General features: G+C 25.1%; 1 protein-coding gene across 1 annotated transcript; it reads left to right on the top strand.

Annotated features, from left to right (window-relative positions):
- Positions 1-289: 289 nt before the first annotated feature.
- On the top strand, positions 290-23042 carry LOC145834245 (eukaryotic translation initiation factor 3 subunit G-like). The gene is made up of 7 exons (XM_082941622.1): positions 290-406; positions 5119-5281; positions 6441-6572; positions 7954-8083; positions 17120-17227; positions 22239-22482; positions 22964-23042. Exons 1-7 carry the CDS (start codon positions 390-392, stop codon positions 22980-22982), a joined length of 813 nt encoding a protein of 270 aa, XP_082797748.1. The 5' UTR covers positions 290-389; the 3' UTR covers positions 22983-23042.
- The last annotated feature ends 1342 nt before the right edge of the window (positions 23043-24384 follow it).

Here is a 24384-nt window from a genome sequence, read left to right as displayed (position 1 = left end):
CCATGATGCAAAACAAAAAAGCCCCTAAAAGCGACCATAACCTGATTCTTTATTTAGTCTAGTTAATTGAATATTTTTGTTTATTAAATTTTTTGATTAGCTTAATGTTAATCTTAAAGTAGGAGGTTGAATTACAGCTGATGAAAAAGCTTGCATAACCTCAAAAAATGTTAATAATTCTATCTGATGTTTTTCTAACATTTAAAAGTGTATGTAACTGACTTAAGAGGTTGACAAACTAAAAGTTTAAGTTGCAATCTGGTTTATATTTTTGACACAATTTTATGACATATTCTTCTTGCAGTAATTTATAGTCCATGTCTAAATAAATTTATTTTTAGAGGTTTATTTTTTAAGTAAATTGAATCACATAATATTTAAAAAATAATATGCCAGAAAAAATAAGGTTAGTGTAGTATTGTATTTTGATATACCTAAAATTTCCTTAATGATAAAATAATAATTTGAATAATATTTCTAAATTAAGTTTTCAACTTGATCTATTCTCTAATATGGTGTAAAAACCAAGTTTATAAATTATTTTTGGTTGTTTAACAGTATAAAAAGTTATACAAAGTATTAAAATTAAGTATGTTTGTTATAGAAATACGATTAATATTATATTTTTGAAATCAGTTTACAATTTTGTTAATTTATTCCCTTAAAGATTATTAGTTTTTATTGATTGATTTTGTCAATTTATGTATTTGAAAGTTATAAGAAACTTTAGAGTGCAAAACAAAGTGCAAAGTTTAAAATGTTCAGTTTCAGTACCATCTAGACTAGATGATATAGTATTTAAATACATTACTCAAACCAGGGCTAAAGCAACAAGATTGAAGAAATAAGTTAATTTAAATAAATAAATTAGAAAAATTCAACAAAAGTATTTTATTTTTAAATTTTTACCAAAAACTTGAATCTTGATAATTTTCATGTTTTTATACAATAAAAAAGTTGTAATAACAATTACAGGAATAGTGATGATAATAATTTATTTTGTAATTTTAACCTAAAAAGTTTTTAAAATCTAATGAAAACTAAATATAGATTGTATTTCTATTTATAAGCAATCTTATCATTATGACATTATAATTGTAGGCATTGATAAAATTATTTTATTGTTAATTTCTTAACAGTATTATTAACACATCTTTAAATTGAATTTTTTTTCCTTAATAATAATGGTCAGGGTTGCCACTCGGTCAGGAAAAGTCAATAAAAACGACAAAAGTCAGGAAATTTGATAAAGTTTAAAAAAAGGCCAGGTTTTTTTCAGTTTAAATTTACAAAATTCCTTGTTTTCCAAAGCCTTAAACTGATAAAAATTAATTAAAAGTCCTTTAAAGTCAGAAAAACATCCAAAATTTTCCTAGAAATTAACAAAAGTATTTAATTTTATTTCCAATACCTTCACCTGGTATGAATTAGTAAAATATCCTTTATAGAACTGCAAAAATTTTCTATTAACATATTGAACAAATACACTACTTGAACAAGTAGTTTTTGTAAGCTTTTTAGTAATGATGATCTGTAGTAAGGACACTTCGATAGTGAAACTGTGATATATACACAAAAGTTTATCTAGCATAATTTTAGAATCAAAGTGTTTTTTTAAGTAAATAATTGAGTTCTTTATAACTAAGCAGTTAGTTTAGTATATTATGTAACAAGTTGATGTGTATACTTTACCTATTTATAATTTTTTTTAAAGTTGTTTAAATTTGTAAAACAAGTTATAAGAGAGGTATATGCCATGATTAAGTTAACTTATTTGTATTTTTGTAGAATAACTTAAGTTTTTAGAATAAATAAGAGTATATTTATTTGTTACAAATGTTATACTAAATGATAAGAGGAAATATTTTGTACAACAGATAAAAAGTTGACTTTTTTTACAGTTACTTAAGTATAATCTTTTTTAATTGATTTTTAATTTAAGGATTTTATATCAAATAGTTTGGGTAGTATTTTAATAAACTAATTGAACAATTTATATAACTAAAACTGATTTAGACAAGTCAGGAAAATTTTGGTAAAAAGTCAGGAAAAAGTCAAGAAACTTTTCTCAGCTTGATCAGTGGCAACCATGAATGGTAATATATTGAAATTTAGACTAGTTTCTCTAACTATATTTGTTTAATTAGTAAATTTTGTATAATCACAATTAATACTGTACATTTTTATTTAAAATGAGATATTAACTTAAATGCAAAATAAATGACAAATAAAAATTTACTTAAGTGCAAAATAAATAACAAATGAAACATTAGTTAAAATACAGGGTGGCCAAAAACCTCAAATCCTTAAAACTGACAATCTATGGTAAAAAAAAAACTGGAATTTGAGTAATTTTGAAAAAAATCTAGAACTTTGAACAAAATTCACTGAAAAACCTGGAAATGTTTGCATAGTAAGTAGTAAAATTTTGATTTGTCACAAAAAATCTTTCATATAAGTAAAAAGTTTTTTTGTCATAATTTATCAAAATACATTTATTAAGGGAACTGGTCTTAATTGCACAAAGATAAAATTGCACCAGGGGACAAAAGTGCACAAGAACAAATTTGCACAAAGCCAAATTTGCACAAGGACACAAAATTTCATCAGGGAAAAAAAATTGCACAAAGATGATTCTGCACCAACGATCAATTTTGCACAAGTTACATTTTTGCAGGAGAGTAAAAAGTGTAGAACAAAAAAAATAAAAATAAAAAAGGCAGAATAAAAAAACTAAAAAATAATTTAATAACAAAAAAAAAGTAACTGAGGGTAAGGGTTAGGGGTAACAGTAATAGTATAAAAAAAAAAAAGAACTAAAATTTAAAAAAAAAACAAAAAAAAGAAAATTACCGACCGAGGATAAGAGTTAAGGGTAACAGTGTTAGTAAAATAAAAAACTTAGATAATATAATAATTTAAAATAAAATTAAACTTTAATAAAAATAAAAATCCTAAAAAAAAAAAGTTTAACTCGTTCAAAATTGTCTCAGTGCAAAATTTTCTGCTTGTGCAAAAGTATTTTTGTGCACTTGTGCAATTTTGTACGCTTGTGCAATTTAGACAGCTACCCAAATTTCAAGTAGCTTTACAGCATCTTTCAATTATACTACTTAACATAGCTATCTTCAAAACTTAATTTCAAACTTAAAGTAGACCCAAAAATGTGTAGGTTAAAAACTGGCAAAAAATTCAGAAAATATAGAAGAAATTTAAAAAAAAATTTGGCTACTGGTAAAGTATTGCATTAATTAAGAATAAAAATCAATTACTTTGCAACATTGAATGAATTACTAATTTAAACTAAAAATAACAACTTGAGTAAATGAAAAAGACATTCTGCTCAGCAAACCAAGGTTAATTCTTTTTGTAGTTTTTAGTACACCTTGATTTAATAAATGTTGCTCAAGAAGTGCATATTATGATTGCTGCAGATATGCAATATGCACAGGCATTGTTTGTTTAACTGACTTTTTATTGTTTTTTTTTTTTAGCTGATCCTTTACTTCTATAAACTCTTATAAGTACCTTTAAAAATAAACACTAATAATTTAACATACCTCTAAAAATACATGTTGTGCTGGAACACCTATCCACTATTAAATTTCTTTAAAACCTTTCCAGTGGTGTCAACGTGGAGGGTAGCTTCCTCTGGTGTTTTTATTTTAACAATTGGTATCTTTCACTGAATCATGGAATACATAACTAATTGAAAGTTATGTTGAAGCCTGTCAAATGCTTGTATCCATCCTGGTAATCCCTGTTGTAAAATTAAGTTTATGTCTCAATAAAAAACTAAAATTCTATATTTATTTATTTTAAGTAGAACTTACAAAATGTTCATATCTTTTATTTATTACTGCAATTACTTCATCAACTTTTACTACCCACGATTTTTCTTTAATTTTGTATTGGTAATTAGCATTGGATACTTGTTATTCCTCAATTATTCCTTTTTTATTTCCTAAAATTAAAAAAATATATAATAACATATTATATTAACTAAAAACAATTAATTTTAGTAAACTCAAAAACTATACTAGTATTAAAACTAACCTGCTGCTACACAATATGGGTATGCATTGTTAATCTTCACTGATACACCTATACACTTTTTTATTTCAGTGTTTCGATGATGAATTCTGCAAATAAAATAATAGATTATTTTATAATGGGAAGAAAATTGATATTTCTTATTAATTGAAAACAAAATTCTCATTACTTGAGGTATGTTGCTTTTGATTTAGATCTTTTGAATGTCCTTGCTCCCTCAGGGGCATTGGTTTGTTTTCTCTTCAAAGTTGTAGCAAGCTTGATGAACAAGTTCCAAACATTTAATTGTAAAAAATAAAAAATGACTTACATTTTGGATATTTTGTTCAAATGAAACTTCCACTTCCAGCACACTTTGAAATGGTTGGTTTTCCTCTTTTGCTTTTAGCTTTTGTAAGTCTTAAATTACCATCACCAGAGTTTATATAAATTCCTCAATCTTTACTGATTCCAACACGGCACTAGAAGAATTTACAACAGCATTGCCATAACTTTATCTGAATTCTTCTTCAATATTTTTAAATTCCTGAAAAAATGTTTCTCACTTAGTAGATATCTTAGTTCACCTTATACTTATATTTTTCCAACTTTTCAACACGTACATTCATTATGTATACAAAATTTGAATTTTATTGAAGTAGTAACTTTGCTAAAATCGCTTGTGAAAGCACAATTATTTTTAGTAACGTTGAAAAAAAACTTGTTGTTTTACATTAACTGCAATACTTTCTCCATACTTATTGTGTATTCAAATTTTGAATTTCTATACAGCAGTAACTTTGCTTTAACTTGTGAAATAGTAACTTGTGAAATTCAACTTTCCTCTTTTTGTTTTGCACTCTAAAAAATTGAACATCCATCTTGAAAGTTGTTGTTTTTATAAACAACTGCTTTTAATTTATTGAATTTAACAGTTATTTTTGTAATAAGTCAGACTTGTACAAATTATACAATTTTTTTTTAAGTAGTCACTTAAACATGATTTTAAAGTTAAAATTATAAACTGTCATCTGTCAAGTAATTATCATTTTCTTTAATTTTTTTTTGTTATGTCTGCATGCACAGTGGAATGAATTGGGCAGAACAAGCTGAAAATGAAAAAGTTAAGAAAAATTGGGGAGAACCATCAGATGATGATGAAAGCTTACCTCCACCAGAAGAACTAATTGACGGAGATATAAAAACTATTGTTGAGTATAAGTACAATGAAAAAAACCAAAAAGTTAAAGTAAGTAAAATTAATCCTTATGACCATTTAAAAAGTTTTAATGTATGTATATAATAATTAGTTATTTGTATGAGTCTTAAAGTAGTAACTTAACAATTTTTTCCTAGTTAGCATAATGAAATGCAAAAAAAAAACATACATACCAAAATTTTATAGGTTATGAATGTCAAATAATAAGCAAATTGAAATTTGATATTATTTTATATAGTTATTACTAAGCTACAAGATGCTTTTTACAGATTTAAAAAATTCAAAATAACTTTTGAGTTGTAGCCGGTCAAAGTTGGAGGCAACGATAGGTTCCTTATGGGAGCTGCAAACTAAAACGGAAAATAACTAGAAATCACTAAAAATTTATCATCACGTTTTTTGAGATAACTACCTCAAATTTTCAGAAAATGTTTTTTTTGTATATTTTTATATAAAATTTTAATTTTTTTAAAATTCTTTCCGACAGAATTTTCTAAATATTTCAAGGAACATTTTCTGAAAGTTTCAGGTAGTGATCTCAAAAAACGTAGGAGAAGATAGATTTTTAGAAAAATAATCTATTTTTGCCATTTTAGTTTGCGCCTCTCATAAGGAACCTATTGTTGCCTCCAAATTTGACCAGCTATATCTCATAAGTTATTTTGAATTTTTTAAATCTGTAAAAAGTATCTTGTAGCTTAGTAAAAACTATATAAAATAAGATCAAATTTCAAAAAAAAGGTGTTAACTCCCCTATGCCCTAAAAGCTATTAAAAAGGGTTTCTGGTCACACATTCAGAATAACTCAGGCTAGTTTGAATCTTTTGAATTCTGAGGCTAATTAGAACTTTTTTGAATTCTTATATTTACAAAAAATATAAAGTCTAAACCTTATTTTTTTTATTATTTTGAAAAGTCTGACTTAATTTTTGATGTTGTGTGTTTAAAATTTAAGTCTGAGTTGCTTAAAATCTTCATGAAGATTATCATTCACATATTAAATGCTAGGTCACATCAAAAGGGAAACTTAACTGCTAGTGTAGAACCTTGACAGGTCTAAACTTAGGTAATAAGTGTTGAAACCAATTTAATTGAAATGTGCTAATCAAAACATGTAAGAAGTTATATCGTAAATTATTTTTAATTAATACTTTTCGCTTTTTTTATTTTATAATATTATACTTTTTAGGTAACAAGGAAATATAAGATTCAGAAAACTAAGATTTCTAAGTCAGCTGCTCTAAGAAGAACTTTAGCAAAGTTTGGTGCTTCTAAAAACGATGGTTTAGGTATAAACAAGGCAACTACTTTTGTTTCTGAGGTACTTTTACTTTATTTTTAAGATTGTTTATATAAAGTTAAAGCTTCAATGATATGTTTGTTGAGAATTTTTTTAGAGGCATGTAGATTAATACCAAAATAAATTTTTGCTTGTAAAAGCTGAGTATAAATAAGAATATTATGTTTTAAAGATTTCTGGTTGTTTAATTTTTCTCTTATATATTTATTTGTTTTGTTTAAATTTAGTGAAGAAATTTATTATACAAATATCTGATATCTTTATAACTTATAGCAGAATGTGATAACTATTAAAAATAGTTGCTAAATTACTAAACATAGTTTTAGATTTTCTTACTGATTTTGAAATAGTTAGTTAAAAGAAAAAACTCACTTTCTATAGGGGTAGTTTTAAGTGCACACAGGGACTGGTTGGATTATGATGTTTTTTCACTTTATTAAGAAGAACCTAAAAGAAATTTCAAAATTTTTGTTTTCATTGTTAACAACCCAAAATCTCAAATCTTTTGCTTTCTTGAATAAAATAATGATAAAGTTATACATGTCCTAGACTTGTAATTTATATCTTAACTAAAAATTTATTTTGATAGGCATACACAGGATTGCCAAAAACCTGTAATTTTGAACAAACATCACTAAAAAACATGGACAAACCTGGAATTTTATAAATAATTTTTACATGTAAAGTTATGAAATTTTGATTAGATACAAAAATCTATCAAATACAAATACTTCTGTATTATTTACAATTTTTTTATTTAAAAACGCATTTGAAGTAACAATACAGTATTTTTAAATATTTTTATACCATTTAAGACAGTTTTTTATATTTACAGGGGTGCAAAAAAGCTGGAATTAAACAATTTAGGCTAAAAAAACCTGGATATTGAGAAATTTTGAAATAAAACTGAAATTTTGAACAACTTTTACTTGTTAAATAGTAAAGTTTCGATTGAACCTATAAAATTCTATCCTAAAGCTATTTTTTTGTCATCATCAAAAGATTTTAGTATTAAAAATCACATTTAAAGAAGCTATGAGATATCTTTTCAATTTTGTTATACTATTTAAAACTGTTTTTTACCTTAAACTTAATTTTAAATAAAAAATAGAGCCTAAAACGTGTAATTTAAAAACCTGGAAGAAATTTTGAAAACCTGAAGAAAATTTGCCAAAGACATTTGGCAACCTTGCATTTAATAAATTTATACTAAAAATATACTAACAAATTTGTACTTAAAAAACCTGGAAGATATTCAGAAAACACTAATATATGTGTATTACTTTTTTTTTCAAATATTCCATATATAACTATTAATTGAGAAATTTGCAATACTATTTATTTTTGTAAAAAAATATTTGCAACACAAATTGTTATGAAATTTTAACCATATATTTTTTAGGACGTTTACATGCAGTTTCTGACTCAGAAGCACGATGAAGTGGTGCAAATTGAAGACGACCCAGCTTTGTCTAAACTTAGGCAACAAATTCAATATGTTAACTTTTTCAAAAATACTCAAAGTAATAAAGGTTTGAATAAATTTATTTTTGATTTTCTATTTGTGCCAAATTACTTTTGTTCAACCATTTGTTATAACAATAACTGAAGTTCAATCTAGTTTTTGTTATAGTTAGTTATAAGAGTTTCTAAATTTTCAGGTAATAATTATTCAATTGATTTAAAAAATTCTTACATTAAGGGCTTTTTAAATATAAATGATATCTATTTCAACTTCCAAAATAAGTCTGTTTTATGATGAAAAAATGGATTATTTCAGAAAATTGTATATTTTCCAAATCTAAAAAAAAATCAAATTAAAATTATCATCTTTAAAGATAGTTAAGGTTCTCAACTTATTGATAAGAAGTATAATATAACTTCCAATATTTTAAGATTTTATTTTTAAAACAGTGTTTTACTCAAAAAAAGCGATCAGCAGTCAATAGTAAAATCTGGAAAAAAATATGGTAAACATTTAAATAGACATTCGGCTCAACTTAATTAAAAACCGTCCATAAGGTATAAAAGCAAATGAAATTAAAATTTAAAAAACGAAAATACTTGTGATTTAGCAAAATCTTTAAAGTATAAGGCTAATTATCAAAATGGATTTATGGTAAAGTTAGGAAACTGTTATAAGAAAAATAAAGAATTATCTAAAAATACTAAAAGATTAACTAAACTTTATTCTAATTATTCAAACATGCTTAAAAAATACTGGCTGATAAGCTTATAAAGTACAAATTGATTTTAATAGAATAAGATATAAATTATTAAGCTTAACATTAGACTTAAAATTAAAACTACAAATGAGGTGAAAAACAATTAAATATCATCAATTAGTAAATTAGTAAAAGTCTTAAAACTATTAGAGGCTGTTTATCAAAATGAGTCAAGCTAAGGTTAAATAATCATCACACGATATAGGCTTTTAAAATACTACTGTAGAGTTACATTAATATTTTATAAATTACTGACTGGTAGACTTGTAAAATATTTTAACATTAGGTTTAACTTAGATTAAAGTTAGCAAAAAGTATAAAAATCAAATAAATACTAATAAGTTATAGTAGCTGTCAAATTTGTACGAGGGCACAAAGTTGCACGAATATACTTTTGCACGAGGGAATAAATTTGCACAAAGACACTTTTGCACGAGCAGACAATTTTGCACATGTTGAATTTATATTATAAAAAAAAAAAATATTTTTTTTTTTTTTTTTCACTCTTACCCCTAACCCTTATCCTTGGTCTGTGACTTGTTTTTATTTTTTTTTATTATTTTTTTTTTGTTTTAATTTCTTTGCTTATATTTTTATTTATTTAATTTTACTATCTTTGTTACTCCTGATTCGTTACCCTTGGTCGGTAGCTTTTTTTTTTCTTTTTAATTATTTAATTTTTATTTATTCTTTTTTTTTATAATAATTTCTACTGGATATTTTTTTATTTTCAATATCATTGTTACCCCTAATCCTTACCCTTTGTCAGTAAATTTTTTGTTTTTGTTTTACTTTTGTGCCAAAATGACCCTCCGCCCAAAATTGTAACTTGTGCACTCTTGCAGTTTTGTCTTCGTGCAAGTTAGTAACCTCGTGCAATTTGGACCAATTCCGAATAAATTAATAAAATACTTAAAATTATTAGGTGGCTCATCAAAACTAGTTTATTTAGAGGTCGGAAAATTATTAAAAAGGAAGTTACACAAAAAAATACCTTTAATGATACTATATATTTAAGTTCAATTGTTCAAACAAATTAGTTTGTTCCCTTTATTTATACATTTATTTACCCCTTAAGTGTTCGCTATTTCCATATTTTCATAAGTAAATGTTATGCAGATTTATTTTGGGATCCTTATCTCTTCAATGTTGTAATGTTCCAGGTATTGTTTAAATAAGTTTTATTGTTTTTCAATTTTCAAATCGTTTCGATAATTCAGTATCAATTTCTTTTTGAGTTTTGAAATCATCGCTATGATTATACCACCCTTTTTTGAAAGGCGGACGGGTCAAATGTGCACTAAGACCCAAATTTGCACGAATATACTAATTATAGAATAGTTTCTTGCATGAGAGTAGAAAAAAGAAAAAAAAAGTAAATAATAATAAATTTAACTACGAAGGGTTAGGGGTAACAGTGATAGTAAATAATAGTAACAATAGTTAAAAACAAAATTACAACAAAATATTAATAGAGATAATAAGAAATCAAAATTACCAACCAAGGGTTAGGGGTAACAGTAAAAAACAGTGTGGTTAAGAAAAAAAAAGTTTAAATGAAAATAACAAGAAGAATAAAAAAATTACCTACCAAGGGTAAGTGTTAGAGGTAACAGTGATAGTAATAAAAAAAAATTAACTCATGCAAAAGTGTCCATTCGTGCATATTTTGAAAGTCCCCAGTGCTACCTATGTACGGAAAATATTAGTAAAGAACAAAAGAGTCACTTTGCAACTGTACAAATAAAAACCAATGTTCTTTCTAAAAACAAATTAATGTTATTTATAAAGCTACAGTAACATCAAGAAAAGAAACAAAGCAACGCATAGGTTAGGTATCACTGGGGGTCATTTAAAACTAGATGGTATAAACATAACATAGTTTCAGAACTCAAAACAGGTTTGCCAAAAAAACCTGGAATGCTGTAATTTTAGAAATTTTGAACATAAATCACATAAAAAATAGAATTTTAAACAATTTTACGTAAAGTAGAAACATTTTGATTTGACACCAAAAATCTATCTTATAGATAATTTTTTTTTGTCATCATCAAAAAACTTTTGTAATAAAAAACACATTTAAAGAAGCTTTAAAATATCTTTTAAATGTCTTTATACTATTTAACACAATTTTTTACCTTAAAAACTTGAATTTAAACTAAAAATAGGCCCTAAAACCTGTAATTTAAAAACCTAGAAGAAATTTTGAAAACCTGGAGAAAATTTGCAAAAAACATTTGACAACCCTGTCGAAAGAAAAATGGTATTGAATTATCAAAATAAAATTGAAAATTTATATACAACAAAACTAATTTTAACATTAATTGGAGCATTTTACATTACATCAGAGAATTATGGAACCCACAATAAATCTGCACAAAATGTACTTATAGAAATAGCGAACTCTTAAGGGAAGACTTCACCAAATAAGAAGAACGAACTAATTTGTGTTCGTGTCCCCATTTAAAAATTTTTATTTTAAAGTTTTTAAATAAATACATACTTATTACAGCTTTGGTAGGTAAATGTTAAGGTCGACTAAAACAACCGCAAATTTTAAGGTGAAATATAATTAAGTTTTTTTAACAAAATTTATAACTATGTCATTATAACTTTTTTAGCGCCAACAAGCTTCACTACAATTTAAAATTTAGTATCTGTTTTTTTTACAAGTCAATATTCTGTTAGCTTGTTTGAAGAATTTAACTTAAATTTATAGTATCCTTAAAGGTATTTTTTGTAATAGTTTTTTTCGTAAAAATTTTCCTGACTCAAAGTAAACTAATTTTGATAATCCACCTAATGATTTTAAGTATTTTTTTAATTTTTTTGTTGTTTTCTGATTATTTTATATCTGTTGCCAGTTTTTTTCTAAGTTTAACCTTATTTTAAAGCTGAAAGTTTGTAATTTAGCCTGTTGTTTATAAAAAAGTTTTTTATTTTACACATTTACCAGCCAGTAATATATAAGTATGTATATAAATAAAATTTAAGAATGGTATTATTAAGGGCATAGGGGGGTATTAAACACCTTTTTTTTTTAATTTTGATCTTATTTTATATAGTTTTTACTAAGCTACAAGATGCTTTTTACAGATTTAAAAAAATCAAAATAACTTTTGAGTTGTAGCCGGTCAAAGTCGGAGGCAACAATAGGATCCTTATGGGAGGCGCAAACTAAAACGGCAAGTAACTATAAATCACTAAAAATATATCTCCTCCTACGTTTTTTGAGAAAAATACCTCAAATATTCAGGAAATGTTCCTTGAAATATTTTTTTTTGTTTATTTTTTATATATAAAATTTTATTTTTAGTTTTTCTAAATTCTGTTCCTACAGAAATTTCTAAATATATTAAGGAACATTTCCTGAAAGTTTGAGGTAGTTATCTCAAAAAACGTAGCAGAAGATAGATTTTTAATGAAATAGTCTATTTTTGCCGTTTTAGTTTGCTCCTCCCACAATGATCCTATTGTTGCCTTCGACTTTGACCAGCTATAACTATAAAATTATTTTGAATTTTTTAATTTTAAAAAGCATCTTGTAGCTAAAAATAAATCTTGTAAAAACTAAATAAATAAGCTCAAATTTCAAAAAAAGGTGTTAACTCCCCTATGCCCTTGAAAATCTATATCTTTCTCTAGATAATTATTTTAACCTTAGCTTGACTTATTTTGATAAACAGCCTCTAATATAGGGGTGGGCAACGTTTTCAATCCGGATCCGGAAACATTTAGTCTTTTGCGGGCCGGAGCATTTTGAATTAGTTATTTACCAGATCCTGTCGAATAATGACTTTTTAGATCCGAATCCGTCTAGATACTAATTTTAAGTCAAGATCCGGTCGGATTCTAATCAAAAATATAAGCCTCGGATCCGGCCGGAATCTAGTTATATTGATACAGTGGATCACTTTTTTGGATCCTTAAAATTCACAAATCTTTCCCAAGTCTGACAACTTAAGATCTATATTGAGACATGTCAGATGTTAAAACCATGTCTATAAATATAATCGACATCGTGATTGACAAAGGTACGTATGTAAAACATCGTACTTAAAAAACACTTTGCTTGGGGTAATTTGACAAAACGATATTCCAACTAAGTTAAAACAACACAAAGTATTAGGATAAAATAGTGTATTTATTAGAACACATTAATTTACAAAGTCACTTTTTAGCATGTTTTAGAAGTCAAATTCTTACAGTTTTGATTTGTAAAAATATGATGCAAAGTTTTATAAAAACTTCGTAATATTGACCCTTCGCGGGCTTATCACTTCGCTTGCGGGCAGGTCATTTTCATTTGCGGGCCGGATCCCATTAAAGTTTAAAAAACGGTTGGGGCCGGTCATTTTCACTCTGTGGGCCGGATCTGGCCCGCGGGCCGTATGTTGCCCACCCCTACTCTAATAGTGTTAAAACTTTTACTAATTTATTAGTTGATTTTATTTTAGTGTTTTTCACCTCACTAGTAGTTTTAATTTTAGTCTAATTTTAAGCTTAATAATTTATAGTTTAGTCTGTTGGAATTAGTTTGTACTTTATAAGCTTATCAACCAATAATTTTTAAGTATGTTTGAATAACTAAAATAAAGTTAAAATAACCTTTTAGTGTTATAGATAATTTTTTTTTTTAATCGTATCCGAACTTTAACATAAATTCATTTTGATAAATAGCCTAATAATTTTAAGATTTTTGCTAAATACAGGGTTGCCACTTTACCTGGAAAAACCTGGAATTTGACAATTTAGGCAAAAATAACCTGGAATTTGAGAAATTTTGAAAAAAACCTGCAATTTTTAATAATATTAACATTTTCAGTAGTAAAATTTCGATTTCACACAAAAAAAAATCTATCATATAATTGTAACGAAATCGAGAATCGACTTCGTTACATTTTCCCTCCTTCGCTTTTCGGAAAAAAAAAACAAAGGAGGGGTATCTATCTCTTTGGAAAATAAAAAGTTTAAGTACGAAAAACCATTAAGAAATTGAAGTTTTTAAAATCGATCAACTTTTACAGAAGCTTTTATAGAAGTAGTGTGAAAATTTATAAAAACTTTATATCCAACGAATTTGACTGTTTATGGACTTGTAAAAATATAAAGTTTGTTTTTAAATTAAATGTTTTACTATCTAAAAGTTCATAAACTAATGAAGACATTAAAGATTATATTAAATGTAAACGCGAAATAAAAATTAAGTCCTGTTTTTAATTCAATTTATTTTAATTTTTTTTATAATTTATAAGCCTATTTTTAATTTTATAAAAACAAACGTCAGAAATTTTAACACACATAATTAAGATTTTTTGTCATCATCAAAATTTTTTTTATTAAAACTAAAAGACACATTTAAAGTAATTTTACAGTAGCTCTCAATGTTTATACACTATTAAACAAGTTTCTTATATAGAAATTAACTTAAAACTATAAATAGACCCAAAAATGTATACTTTTAAAAACCTGGAAAAAATTTGGAAAACCTGAAAAAAAATTTGAAAAAACGAGTGGCAACCCTGTAAATAACTAGGTATTTTCGTATTTAAAATTTTAGTTGATTTCAAACCTTATGAACAGTTTTTGTTTATGTTAAGCCTAATGTCTCCTTAGATATTTACCTTTTTTCCCAGTTTTTACTATTATTAACTGATGATCTCCTTTTTTTTGAGTAAAACATTGTTTTGAAAATAAAATCTTGAAGTATTTGAAGTTAGAAAAATAATAATGAAAAATAAAAAGTATGGAAAATTTAAAGAGTAAGTTAAAATATTTGGAGAAAAAAATAAAGAATAAAAATCAATTTTTTAACTTTTTTACCAATCATATGGAATTTGTTGAGCTCTTGAATTTGATCATTTTTATCTCGAAAACTAATTAAATTTTTTGTTGGTGTAAAACATATTTGGTAGCTGGGATAAAATCAGATAACTTGAAAAAAAAAATTAAGGCCCAATGGCCTACAAAACGATAATTAATTAAACTAACTACTTAAGTTTTTTTATATGTATGTCTTTTATACAAAAGTTTGAGACACAAACCTTTTATAAATTATTTTTTCAGGTACTATGTCAAATATATTTTGGCTAACCAACCATTATCAACTACAAATATTGGGGAAAAATTAAAAATAAATTATTAGCAAGCATACAGTTATAATAACGTCATAAATAAATGTTTATTAATTATGAGACAACAAAAATTGACAATTAGTTACAATAATAATGTTTTTTCAATTAAGCATATTTTTTTAACGAACAAAAAAAATACTTTTATAATTATTTAAAGAGAATAGGTATATAAACAAACTGTTATTTACATAATTTAAGCCTAAAGGTTTTTGTTAGTGAAGATTATAAAATAATTAAGAACAGGGTTGCTAGAAAACCTGAAATCCTGGAAATACCTAGAATTTGAAAGTCAAGGCAAAAAAACTTGCAAACCTTAAATTTAAACTATTATCATTTAAAAACCTGGAAAAACATGAAAATTTAAACAATTCTTACATGTTAAATGATAAAATTTTGATTAAAAGCAGATATATTAGTGACTTTATTACTATTTTTTGGCAAAAAAGCACAAGTATGATATTTTTGGAGTAAAATCAGTTTTTTTGGGGTACCAACTGTAGAAAACAAAAATTATAATTTTTTTAATCGGGTTGCCACAAAACCTGGAATTTGACATTCTAAGCAAAATAAACTGGAATTTGATAAAACTTTAAAAATAACCTGGGATTTGAAAAGTAACCTAGAATTTTGTACAAAATTCTAGAGTAACCTGGTTTTTTTAGCAATTTGATATATTTTAACATAAACTTATAATTAACTTATCTAACAGTTGTTTTTTATAATTTCTTACGTAAAAGTTAGTTTTAGGATATAGTGAGACAAAGTTGGAGAGTTAATAGTATTTTTGTTGAAGGTATAAGCAGGGTTGCCAAAAAACCTGAAATTCTGGAAAAACCTTGAATTTGACAATTTAGGTTAAAAAAAAATGGAATTATAAAAAAATCACTATAAAACGTGGAGTTTTAAACTATTTTACTTCTAAAATGACAAAATTTCGAATGAATGCAAAAAAAATTTCATAATGATAAAATAAAATTTGTACCATTTAGTTTTTTTAAATTAAAAAACACATTTAAAGCAGCGTTACGTCTTTTTAATGTTGTTATACTATTGAAGATATTTTTTTAACTTTGTACTAAAATAGTGGACCAAAAAACTTTTTTTTTAACCTGGAAGAATTTAACAAAAAACCTTTTGCAACCCTGTCTAAGTTAATACAACAAAAAAAAGTTTTCATTATAAATCTATTTTCTCTACAGTTAATCTTTCTCAAACTTAATAAGTGTAATCTTAACTAAATAATAACACGATTGCCACAAAACCTGAAATCCTGGAAATTGACCATCTAGGCTAAAAAACCTAGAATTTTTAACAACTTTTTTATGTTAAGTAGTAAATTTTAATTTGACACAAAAAATCTGTCATATAAAATTTTTTTTTATTAATACTAAATAAAGTATAACTTAAACATACTGCTTAACTTCTTCAAAAACGAAAAATTATTTTTAAAGGTTTTAATAAGCCCAGACTAGTTTTTTTTAGATTTAAAGAGTAGCGACCCTGTTTTAAACAAAACTGGTAATATCTCTAAATTCAATTAACATTTTTTAATAAAGATTAATACACTGTTCACATTTTTAGGTTTTGTGTTAGAGCCACTTTAGTATTTATTTAAAAATATCTTAATATAATAGACAATTATAAAATGTAAAAGCGAGATATAAATGCTTTCTTTTAGACTGCCAATTAAATTCTTGAGTATAATGTTTTGGAAAATTTTCTTTTTTTCGGAAAAAGTTGTTGAATGAAAGTATAGGTCAGTAACTGTCCCACATTTTAATTAATTTATAGTTTAAAATTATATAGATTTTTCAGTATTTTTATATAAGTTCTGATTAAAAAATATCTGCTTTTATTTGGTTTATACTTCAGTGATTTCTTTGATAAATAAAAACTTATAACAAATTATAAGTAAATACTGTTTATAAATCATAATTAAATTTTAAACATGATCGCATATTTTGATCTCGTCGAAAAGTTTTTACAATGATGAAATAATTAAATCATTTATGTTTAAATTACTGTATAAAACTATAACTGTTCTATGTCTAAATGTTTTATTTACTTTTTTCATACTTAAAAAAACATGAAGTCTAACATATCGGTATGTAAAGTTTTTTTTAACTCATATAATGTATTAACAACTGCTTTTTAAAGTTTAACACAAAAATGTTTTCATATGTTAAAAACTGTCTACCGTAACTGATAGGTGACAACTCTAGTGCACCGCCACTTACGTCAGATGGAAAGTATGTGCCACCTAGCAGACGAGGAAATGCAGCCCCATCAAGCATTTCCGCTGGTAGAAGTCATAGAGGTAGATCTTTTTATTTTCTAGTTACGAATTCATATAGAGTAATTGAAAAATAGTTGAATTGAGTAAACACTATTTTTGTTAACTAAAACTATTGTGTTTATTTACAATTTATTATAAATTAACATTTAATTTAGTTTTTATCTTATAAATGAAAATAGTTAGGCTCTACATACAATTTTTCTTTTGATAACTTAAATCACTTCTAAATATATTAGTTCTGTATATTCTTACAACAAATAGTCATGACTTTTATGTCTCAAAAGGGTTGCCACTCATCAATCTTGTTTATAGTTTTTCATCAAATATCCTTCTGGTTTGAATGAATTTTATTAACTTTAGCTCGTTTGTTTATTTTTTAAATTGTGACCGAACTTAAAATATCTACTAGTATATACCAGGGGCGTAGTAACTTGAAAAAGATACGAATCTGCAAAATACAAAAAACAACAGGGACGACGCATCAAGACCAGGGTTACCACAAGGTCAGGAAATCAGGAAAAATCAGGAAATACAAAAAAAAATGACAAAAGTCAGGAAGAAATGGGGGTTTTTGAAAATAAGTCAGGAAAAGTCAGAAAATTTGACAAAACAAAAAAAGTCAGATTTTGTCAGTTTAAATTTACAAAGTTCCCTATTTTCTAAAGCCTTCTTTCTAATGGCATAAAATTAATTAAAAATTAATCGATAGTCAGACTAAATTTGAAAAGTTTTCCTATAAATTTACAAATATATTTAATTTCCAATGCCTTCACCTGGTATAAATTAATAAATTATACTTTATAAAACTGCAAAGTTTTTCTATTAACATATTGAACAACTACCCTACTTAAACAACCAGTTTTTGTAAGCTTTTTAGTATTGATGATCTGTAGCAAGGACACTTTCATAGTGAAACTGTGATATGTACACAAAAGTTTATCTAGCATAATTTTAGAATCAAAGTGTTTTTTTAAGTAAATAATTGAGTTCTTTATAACTAAGCAGTTAGTTTAGTATATTATGTAACAAGTTGATGTGTATACTTTACCTTTTTATAATTTTTTTTAAAGTTGTTTAAATTTGTAAAACAAGTTATAAGAGAGGTATATGCCATGATTAAGTTAACTTATTTGTATTTTTTGTAGAATAACTTAAGTTTTTAGAATAAATAAGAGTATATTTATTTGTAACAAATTTTTACTAATTGATAAGAGGAAATATTTTATACAGCAGATATATAGTTTACTTTTTTATGTATTTTAATTGTAAAAGTTCGTTATATGTCATTTCGTTTATTTAGATAAATTTATGTTAGAAAATGCTAAAGAAATGTGTCTTTTTTCAGACAAGCTGTGTTTATAAGGTAATAATATAAGTATTTTGCTTGTAGAGCTGTTTATTGCAAATACATCAATCATACACTGATGGTTCAATAAATGTAATGGAAGTTTGATGATTGAATTCAGCAAAAAAAACTGTTGCTTTAATCTGTACTAAAATTAGATTGAAAACTTTATATAGTTTCAAGTGTTAGATTATGTATTTTAGAATAAGTTTCAATTAAGAGTTTGATTTAAAAAAGTCAGGAAAAGGCAGGAAATTTTTCTCAGTTTGATCTGTGGCAACCCTGCAAGACGTAATAGAGGGTACAGGACAATTTATACTACCTCAAGTGTTATTATAATAATGTTTAATATTAAAGTATGCAGTTATGTTAACCTTTAAATAAATGGAATTTTGATGTATTAGAAATAACTGTATAAAAAGCAGTTTATTTGCTACATACCAGAGGCATCGCTTGGTATTTTTGTTAGGAGCTGCGGAAAAGAAATAAAAATCTATCTAATCCTTCACTTTTTAAGATGTTGACCTCAAATTTTAAGAAAATGATCCTTGCATTAGAAGAAAAAATCTAATTGTAACCATTTAAAAAAAGTTACAACTCTTATTTTGAATTAATTGACCTTTTTACATTACAACCACATCAATTTCAGGGTTTGTGCGCATCAGGCCAAATCTGTCTAAATCAGTTTTTTTGAAAAAAATTGTAGAACATCAGTTTTTTTGCTTGAAAATTTTATAATTTCAGTTAATGTCATTTCAAATGCTTAAAAACTTCTAAGTTTCAAAAAAAATGAGAATATATTTTTTTTGAGTTAATCTTATTAGGTTGTGGATTTATTTCTAAATATAATTTTAGTTACCACATATGTTTTTGTGTCAAAACTTTATTCCGACTAACGGCGTTTCACTGCTCTCAAATAAATTAAAGAACAGATCTACGGAGTCTATTAAATATTAACACACATTAGAAAAAAAACACGTATAATTATGTATAGTGTTTATGTGAGTAGTAACTATAAACGAACTTTATGGTTTAAAAACAAAGTTTGGAATAAAAACATAAAAATATAAAATTGTCTACAAAAAATACAAATTTAATAAAAGCACACTAACCTCAAAAAAGCTCTAAGAATAGGCAAGTTTTTAAAATTAAATTAAGTTGTGCAGAAATGTTACGTCATAATAAATTTATTAAATTAATTAATAATTTATGCAGCTTAAAAACATGAAGTATTAAATTTGTAAGTGTTTGTAATTGTAAATGTGTATGTTGTGAAATAAATAAGTGCATAAGTAGACAGAGTTATTTAAAGTAGAATAATCGGTTGTGGGGACAAATATTCGATAAATCTTGCCGCTTGTTCAGAAGTAGGTCTTTATCTTCTGCTGCAATTACTGCTCTTTCTGTATTGCAAGTTAGGCAAATTCTACTTACTCCGTTGGATGCATGTTTGATCTTTGAAACAATACTCCACTCCATGTTTGGCCTTTTACCGTACCTGTGAAAAAAGCTCCAGACATAATCCAATAAAGGCGTGCTTTGTTTTTTATTTATATTTTTAAAAGTATGTTTATGGTTAGCATATCTATCCTTGAAACTACCTGCTGTATTTCCGATATAAACTTTATCAGGGCCCTTACTTTCAACTTTAACTTTATAAATTACATTTTTAATCAAACAATTACCTTTTAATGGGCAGTTATCTTTGTTTAATTTACGGCAATTACATGTTTTAGGCATATTACTTAACTTATCACTATTAGGCTTAGTTGGCTTTGAATATTTATTTATAGTTTTATTGTTATACATTTTACTTATACTTTTAGCGCTATTATCACTTACTTGTTCTAAGTTTTCTTTTATCATTTTAGCAATACTTCTAGTTATACGTTGATTATTATAATCTACACTATTATTAGTACTATTGGTATGAATATTTTCATTATCATTAATATCAAAATTATCATTACAGCTTATATCTTTTATGTTTAAGGTTTTAATATGTTTTTCATTATTGTTACCATAATTAAAATTACCACTATTAGGATTATCATCATTACTACTGTTATTATCACTACTATTAAATTTATTATTTTTATTATTACTGTTATTATTAATATGATTAGAAATATTATTTGTATTAGCTTTGATATGTCTATTTTTAAAGTTTGAAATTACTGTTTTGTTGTGCGATTGTATTAAAGTTTTAACACTACTCATGCAACTATAAGAAATTTTAACTGTCTTTCTATTAAAAAATTTTATTATAAAAGTGGCTATCGGGGAAGTGTTTATCGACTAGCTTTAAAAATTCTTAACCTAAGTTTATATTAACTGAAGAGCAATATGGAGGATTATACCACATTATATGTCGGTTATGCGGTTTTTTGCGTTTTTATCTACATCTAATATTTCATATCTTAATTTACATTTAAAACCTCGATTTTTTCATTCAGTTTCGTACGGTGCTTTCATCGAAGAAAGGGTACTTAAACGTTTTTGTGTCATTACTGGGAGGCATTTTTTTTACATAATAAGGTGGTCAGAATTAATATTAATAAAATTAAATAAAGAATTCGGTTTACGGTACGGACGGTAAGTATTATTAGATAAATTTAAAATAACATCTGAAAAATTCGTTATTTGCGCTCCTATTTATAAATTTTTTCTAAAACCGATATCATACATCAATCTAAACGTTGACTATTTAATCTTTTCGTAAACAAGAGGTTTTGAAAGTTTTAAATTAGTTAACCTAGTTATTAGATAGCGGTAGCGAAATAGTATTTTTAAAATAGCGACTATAAATATATACACGTTTGTAGTAGTTGTAAATGTTGAATAGGATATTTAAATATACAGATAAAACTAACATTAACTGTTTAATACTATACTAAAATCTATATTTAAAAGTTTTAATAACTATAAATAAAATACTTTACTATTTAGATTTACATATACACAAGTAAAAAAAGTATCAAGCTTCACCCAGTAAAACAAGGTTGCATATACTAGTATATCCGTAGAAAATTGATGCAAACGATTGTTATACGTTAAAAATAAAATTTTACTTATATTATTGGCAGTACTATTACGGTTCTTATATTTTATGTTTTTTATTTGCTAAAAAATGATGAGTAATTTCTTTTAAGATTTGGCTACTACATCATTAGTCTATGTTTTGTTTTTAATATTTTAAAGTATATTAACACATTAAAAAGTTGTTTCTGTTTATAGATAAAAGAAACTCCTTTTAACCTATAAAACATGGTTTCTCATAATCTATTTTACACAAATTCATGCTAACACTTTGAACAGTTGTAAATTAAGGGAAACACTTGTCGTAAGTGTTACATTGACTTTTTTATTTTATTTTTATATTTTGTTGAGTCTTTTAAATTTAACCTTGAAAGCTACGAAATTATGTTAAAAATTTATAATGCTACAATCGCCATATTAAATGAAATAATACTAAAATAAAAGTTAAAACATTCCTATATAAGTTAGATTATGTAGAATAATGATATCTTTCATAAGTTTAAGTTAAAAGACAATTTTATTTTTAGCTTTTTACAAGATTTTGTCAGTTTCAGATATTTTTTTTTAAGTCTAATTATTGTTTTACATGTGAATGTTAAGTAAAATAAAATGAACATTTAAGCTAAACCGTTAAATAATTTTTTAAAGATAATGACCAAACAACGTTGCGTGTTACAAACTTATCTGAAGAAACAAAAGAATGCGATTTGCAAGATTTGTTTAAACCTTTTGGTCCGATTGGAAGAATTTTCTTAGCGAAGGACAAGCACACTGGTCAGTCTAAAGGATTCGCTTTTATTACTTACTACAACCGTGATGATGCAACAAGAGCCATGAAGAAATTGGACAGGTATGCCTTCGATCGTCTCATCCTAAATGTTGAGTGGGCCAAGTTAGTTGATAACTCTTTTAATTTGAAGTCGTTTATAGAATACAGTTACCAGACAATTTAAATTTATTTATTTGTATTTAGTAGACTAAAAATAGTGTTTAAATAACAAATAATGAAATTATTAGTAGTTAATTTTAATTAATAACTTGATTTAAAAAAAACTTTTTATTAAGTTAAATACAATTTTTAAAAAATTCTAAATTAATAAATATTTAAAGTATAGCTTAAATCTTCAAAGTGTCATTTTAAAATTTCATATGAACCTTGAGTTTAAAAAATGGTAAACGAATAATTATTAAATATTTTGTTTTAAGGGTTTTTAAATGTTATACACTAAGAGATTTACTATTATACCTTGATTTACAACCTAAAATTTGCTATAAAACGAATAAAAATCTTAAATATCAAACTTCTGTTTTGTTTTATTCCAAACTAGCTTTAGTCTCTGATTATTTAACATTTGATTAAATTTATTTTACAGGCCTGCAGTAAGAAACTAAAAACACCGAAACAGATTTTCGTCTTTTTGAAATTTATGATAAAAAATGTTAATGTATAAATAGTATAAAATAAAAAAAAATAGAAAAACGTTGTACATTCTTAAGTAAAATTTTAATTAAGCTTAGCTTCTTAATATGGAGTTTTGATACCTGCTAGATAATTATAGTAAATAAGTCTTTTACATTTGCTATTAGAAGTTCTCTTAACTTTAAGGTGTGATTTTTATTGATACTAATTGATAATATTTTTATAAGCTTTTAAAAAAAGAAGTAAATTTTTGTAACAGCTAGGCTAGATCTATTATGCTTAAAAACTTGATAAATATTGTTTTTTTATTCAGTCTTTTAAATAATATAGTTTGCAAAGTATTTTATCTTCGTAACTTATTTATTTTTGAAGGTTTAACATGTTTTTCTTACAAGTTTTTAAACTTACTTTTAGTATTCTTTATAAAGTTAATGTCTTAAAATAAAGAATAAATATCGAGTTTTTGTTCAATTGGTGATTTTTGTTTGAAAAGTGAATGACTAAGCTGTTAGTTATGCTACAATAAAGATTTATTTTATTTATAGCATAGATTTCTTTTTAATAACTTAGTTATTCCGTTTGAAAATACTTTTGTTTATTATGTGTATTTTTTAACATACTTGAATTGCCGTCATCTTCCGCTAGCCCAAAAGCTCGTATTTTAAAAATTCTAGTCTAAGATTTTATAACTTAAGGCTAGTCTAAGCATATTAAAATAACTAACATTTTAAGTTAATCAAAGTTTATATTGAAAAATTATAAACAATCTTTATATCGAAGCTATTGAAAGTTGAATTAATTTTTATACATGTTTTCGGTTTAGAAATAACTTTTTATCTCTTAAGTTTTAGTTTAATAAATAACTATTCAAATAACTAATTAAAGGTTTTTTAACACTAGATCTTAATATAGATGTAAATTACATATAGAAAAACACAAAGATACATTATAACTACATCACGCTTTACTAAAACTACAGTTAAACACACATGAAAACATTAGTTCTTAAATCTAACGTGTTTAAAGCACAATATTTCAGCACACCAATTACTGCCGAATGCTCATAACTTTCAAAATGTTGTTTATTTTATATCAAAAGCAAAGAAAACTTCTTTATTCTTACTTATTCATTGAAAACAAATTAACTCCTTCGAACAAAAAATGTTGTTTTGAGAAAGTTTATCGTTGATTTCATTGTTACAAAAAATTCCATATTTTAATATATACACGTTTTTAAAATAAAATGTCGATTTCATTACAATAGTAATAATATTTTCTGACTGAAACATCGGTTGGAGTAAAAATATCCAAAAAAAAATCTGTTTAAGGGGCCCTCACTCAAAATATCAAATCCCAATCCAATGGATTTTCTTT

Source organism: Thalia democratica, chromosome 4 (genome assembly GCF_965202585.1).
Source record: "Thalia democratica chromosome 4, ktThaDemo2.hap1.1, whole genome shotgun sequence".
NCBI lineage: Eukaryota > Metazoa > Chordata > Thaliacea > Salpida > Salpidae > Thalia > Thalia democratica.
The sequence above is the reverse complement of the archived record's forward strand: the minus strand, read 5'-3'. Positions and strand labels throughout refer to the sequence as shown.

Bases quoted from the DNA above. Each gene is read 5' to 3' on its own strand.
- LOC145834245 (XM_082941622.1), top strand. The intron at 5,282-6,440 runs GTAAGTAAAATT...TATACTTTTTAG, and splicing joins AAAAAAACCAAAAAGTTAAA to GTAACAAGGAAATATAAGAT. The intron at 6,573-7,953 runs GTACTTTTACTT...TATATTTTTTAG, and splicing joins CAACTACTTTTGTTTCTGAG to GACGTTTACATGCAGTTTCT.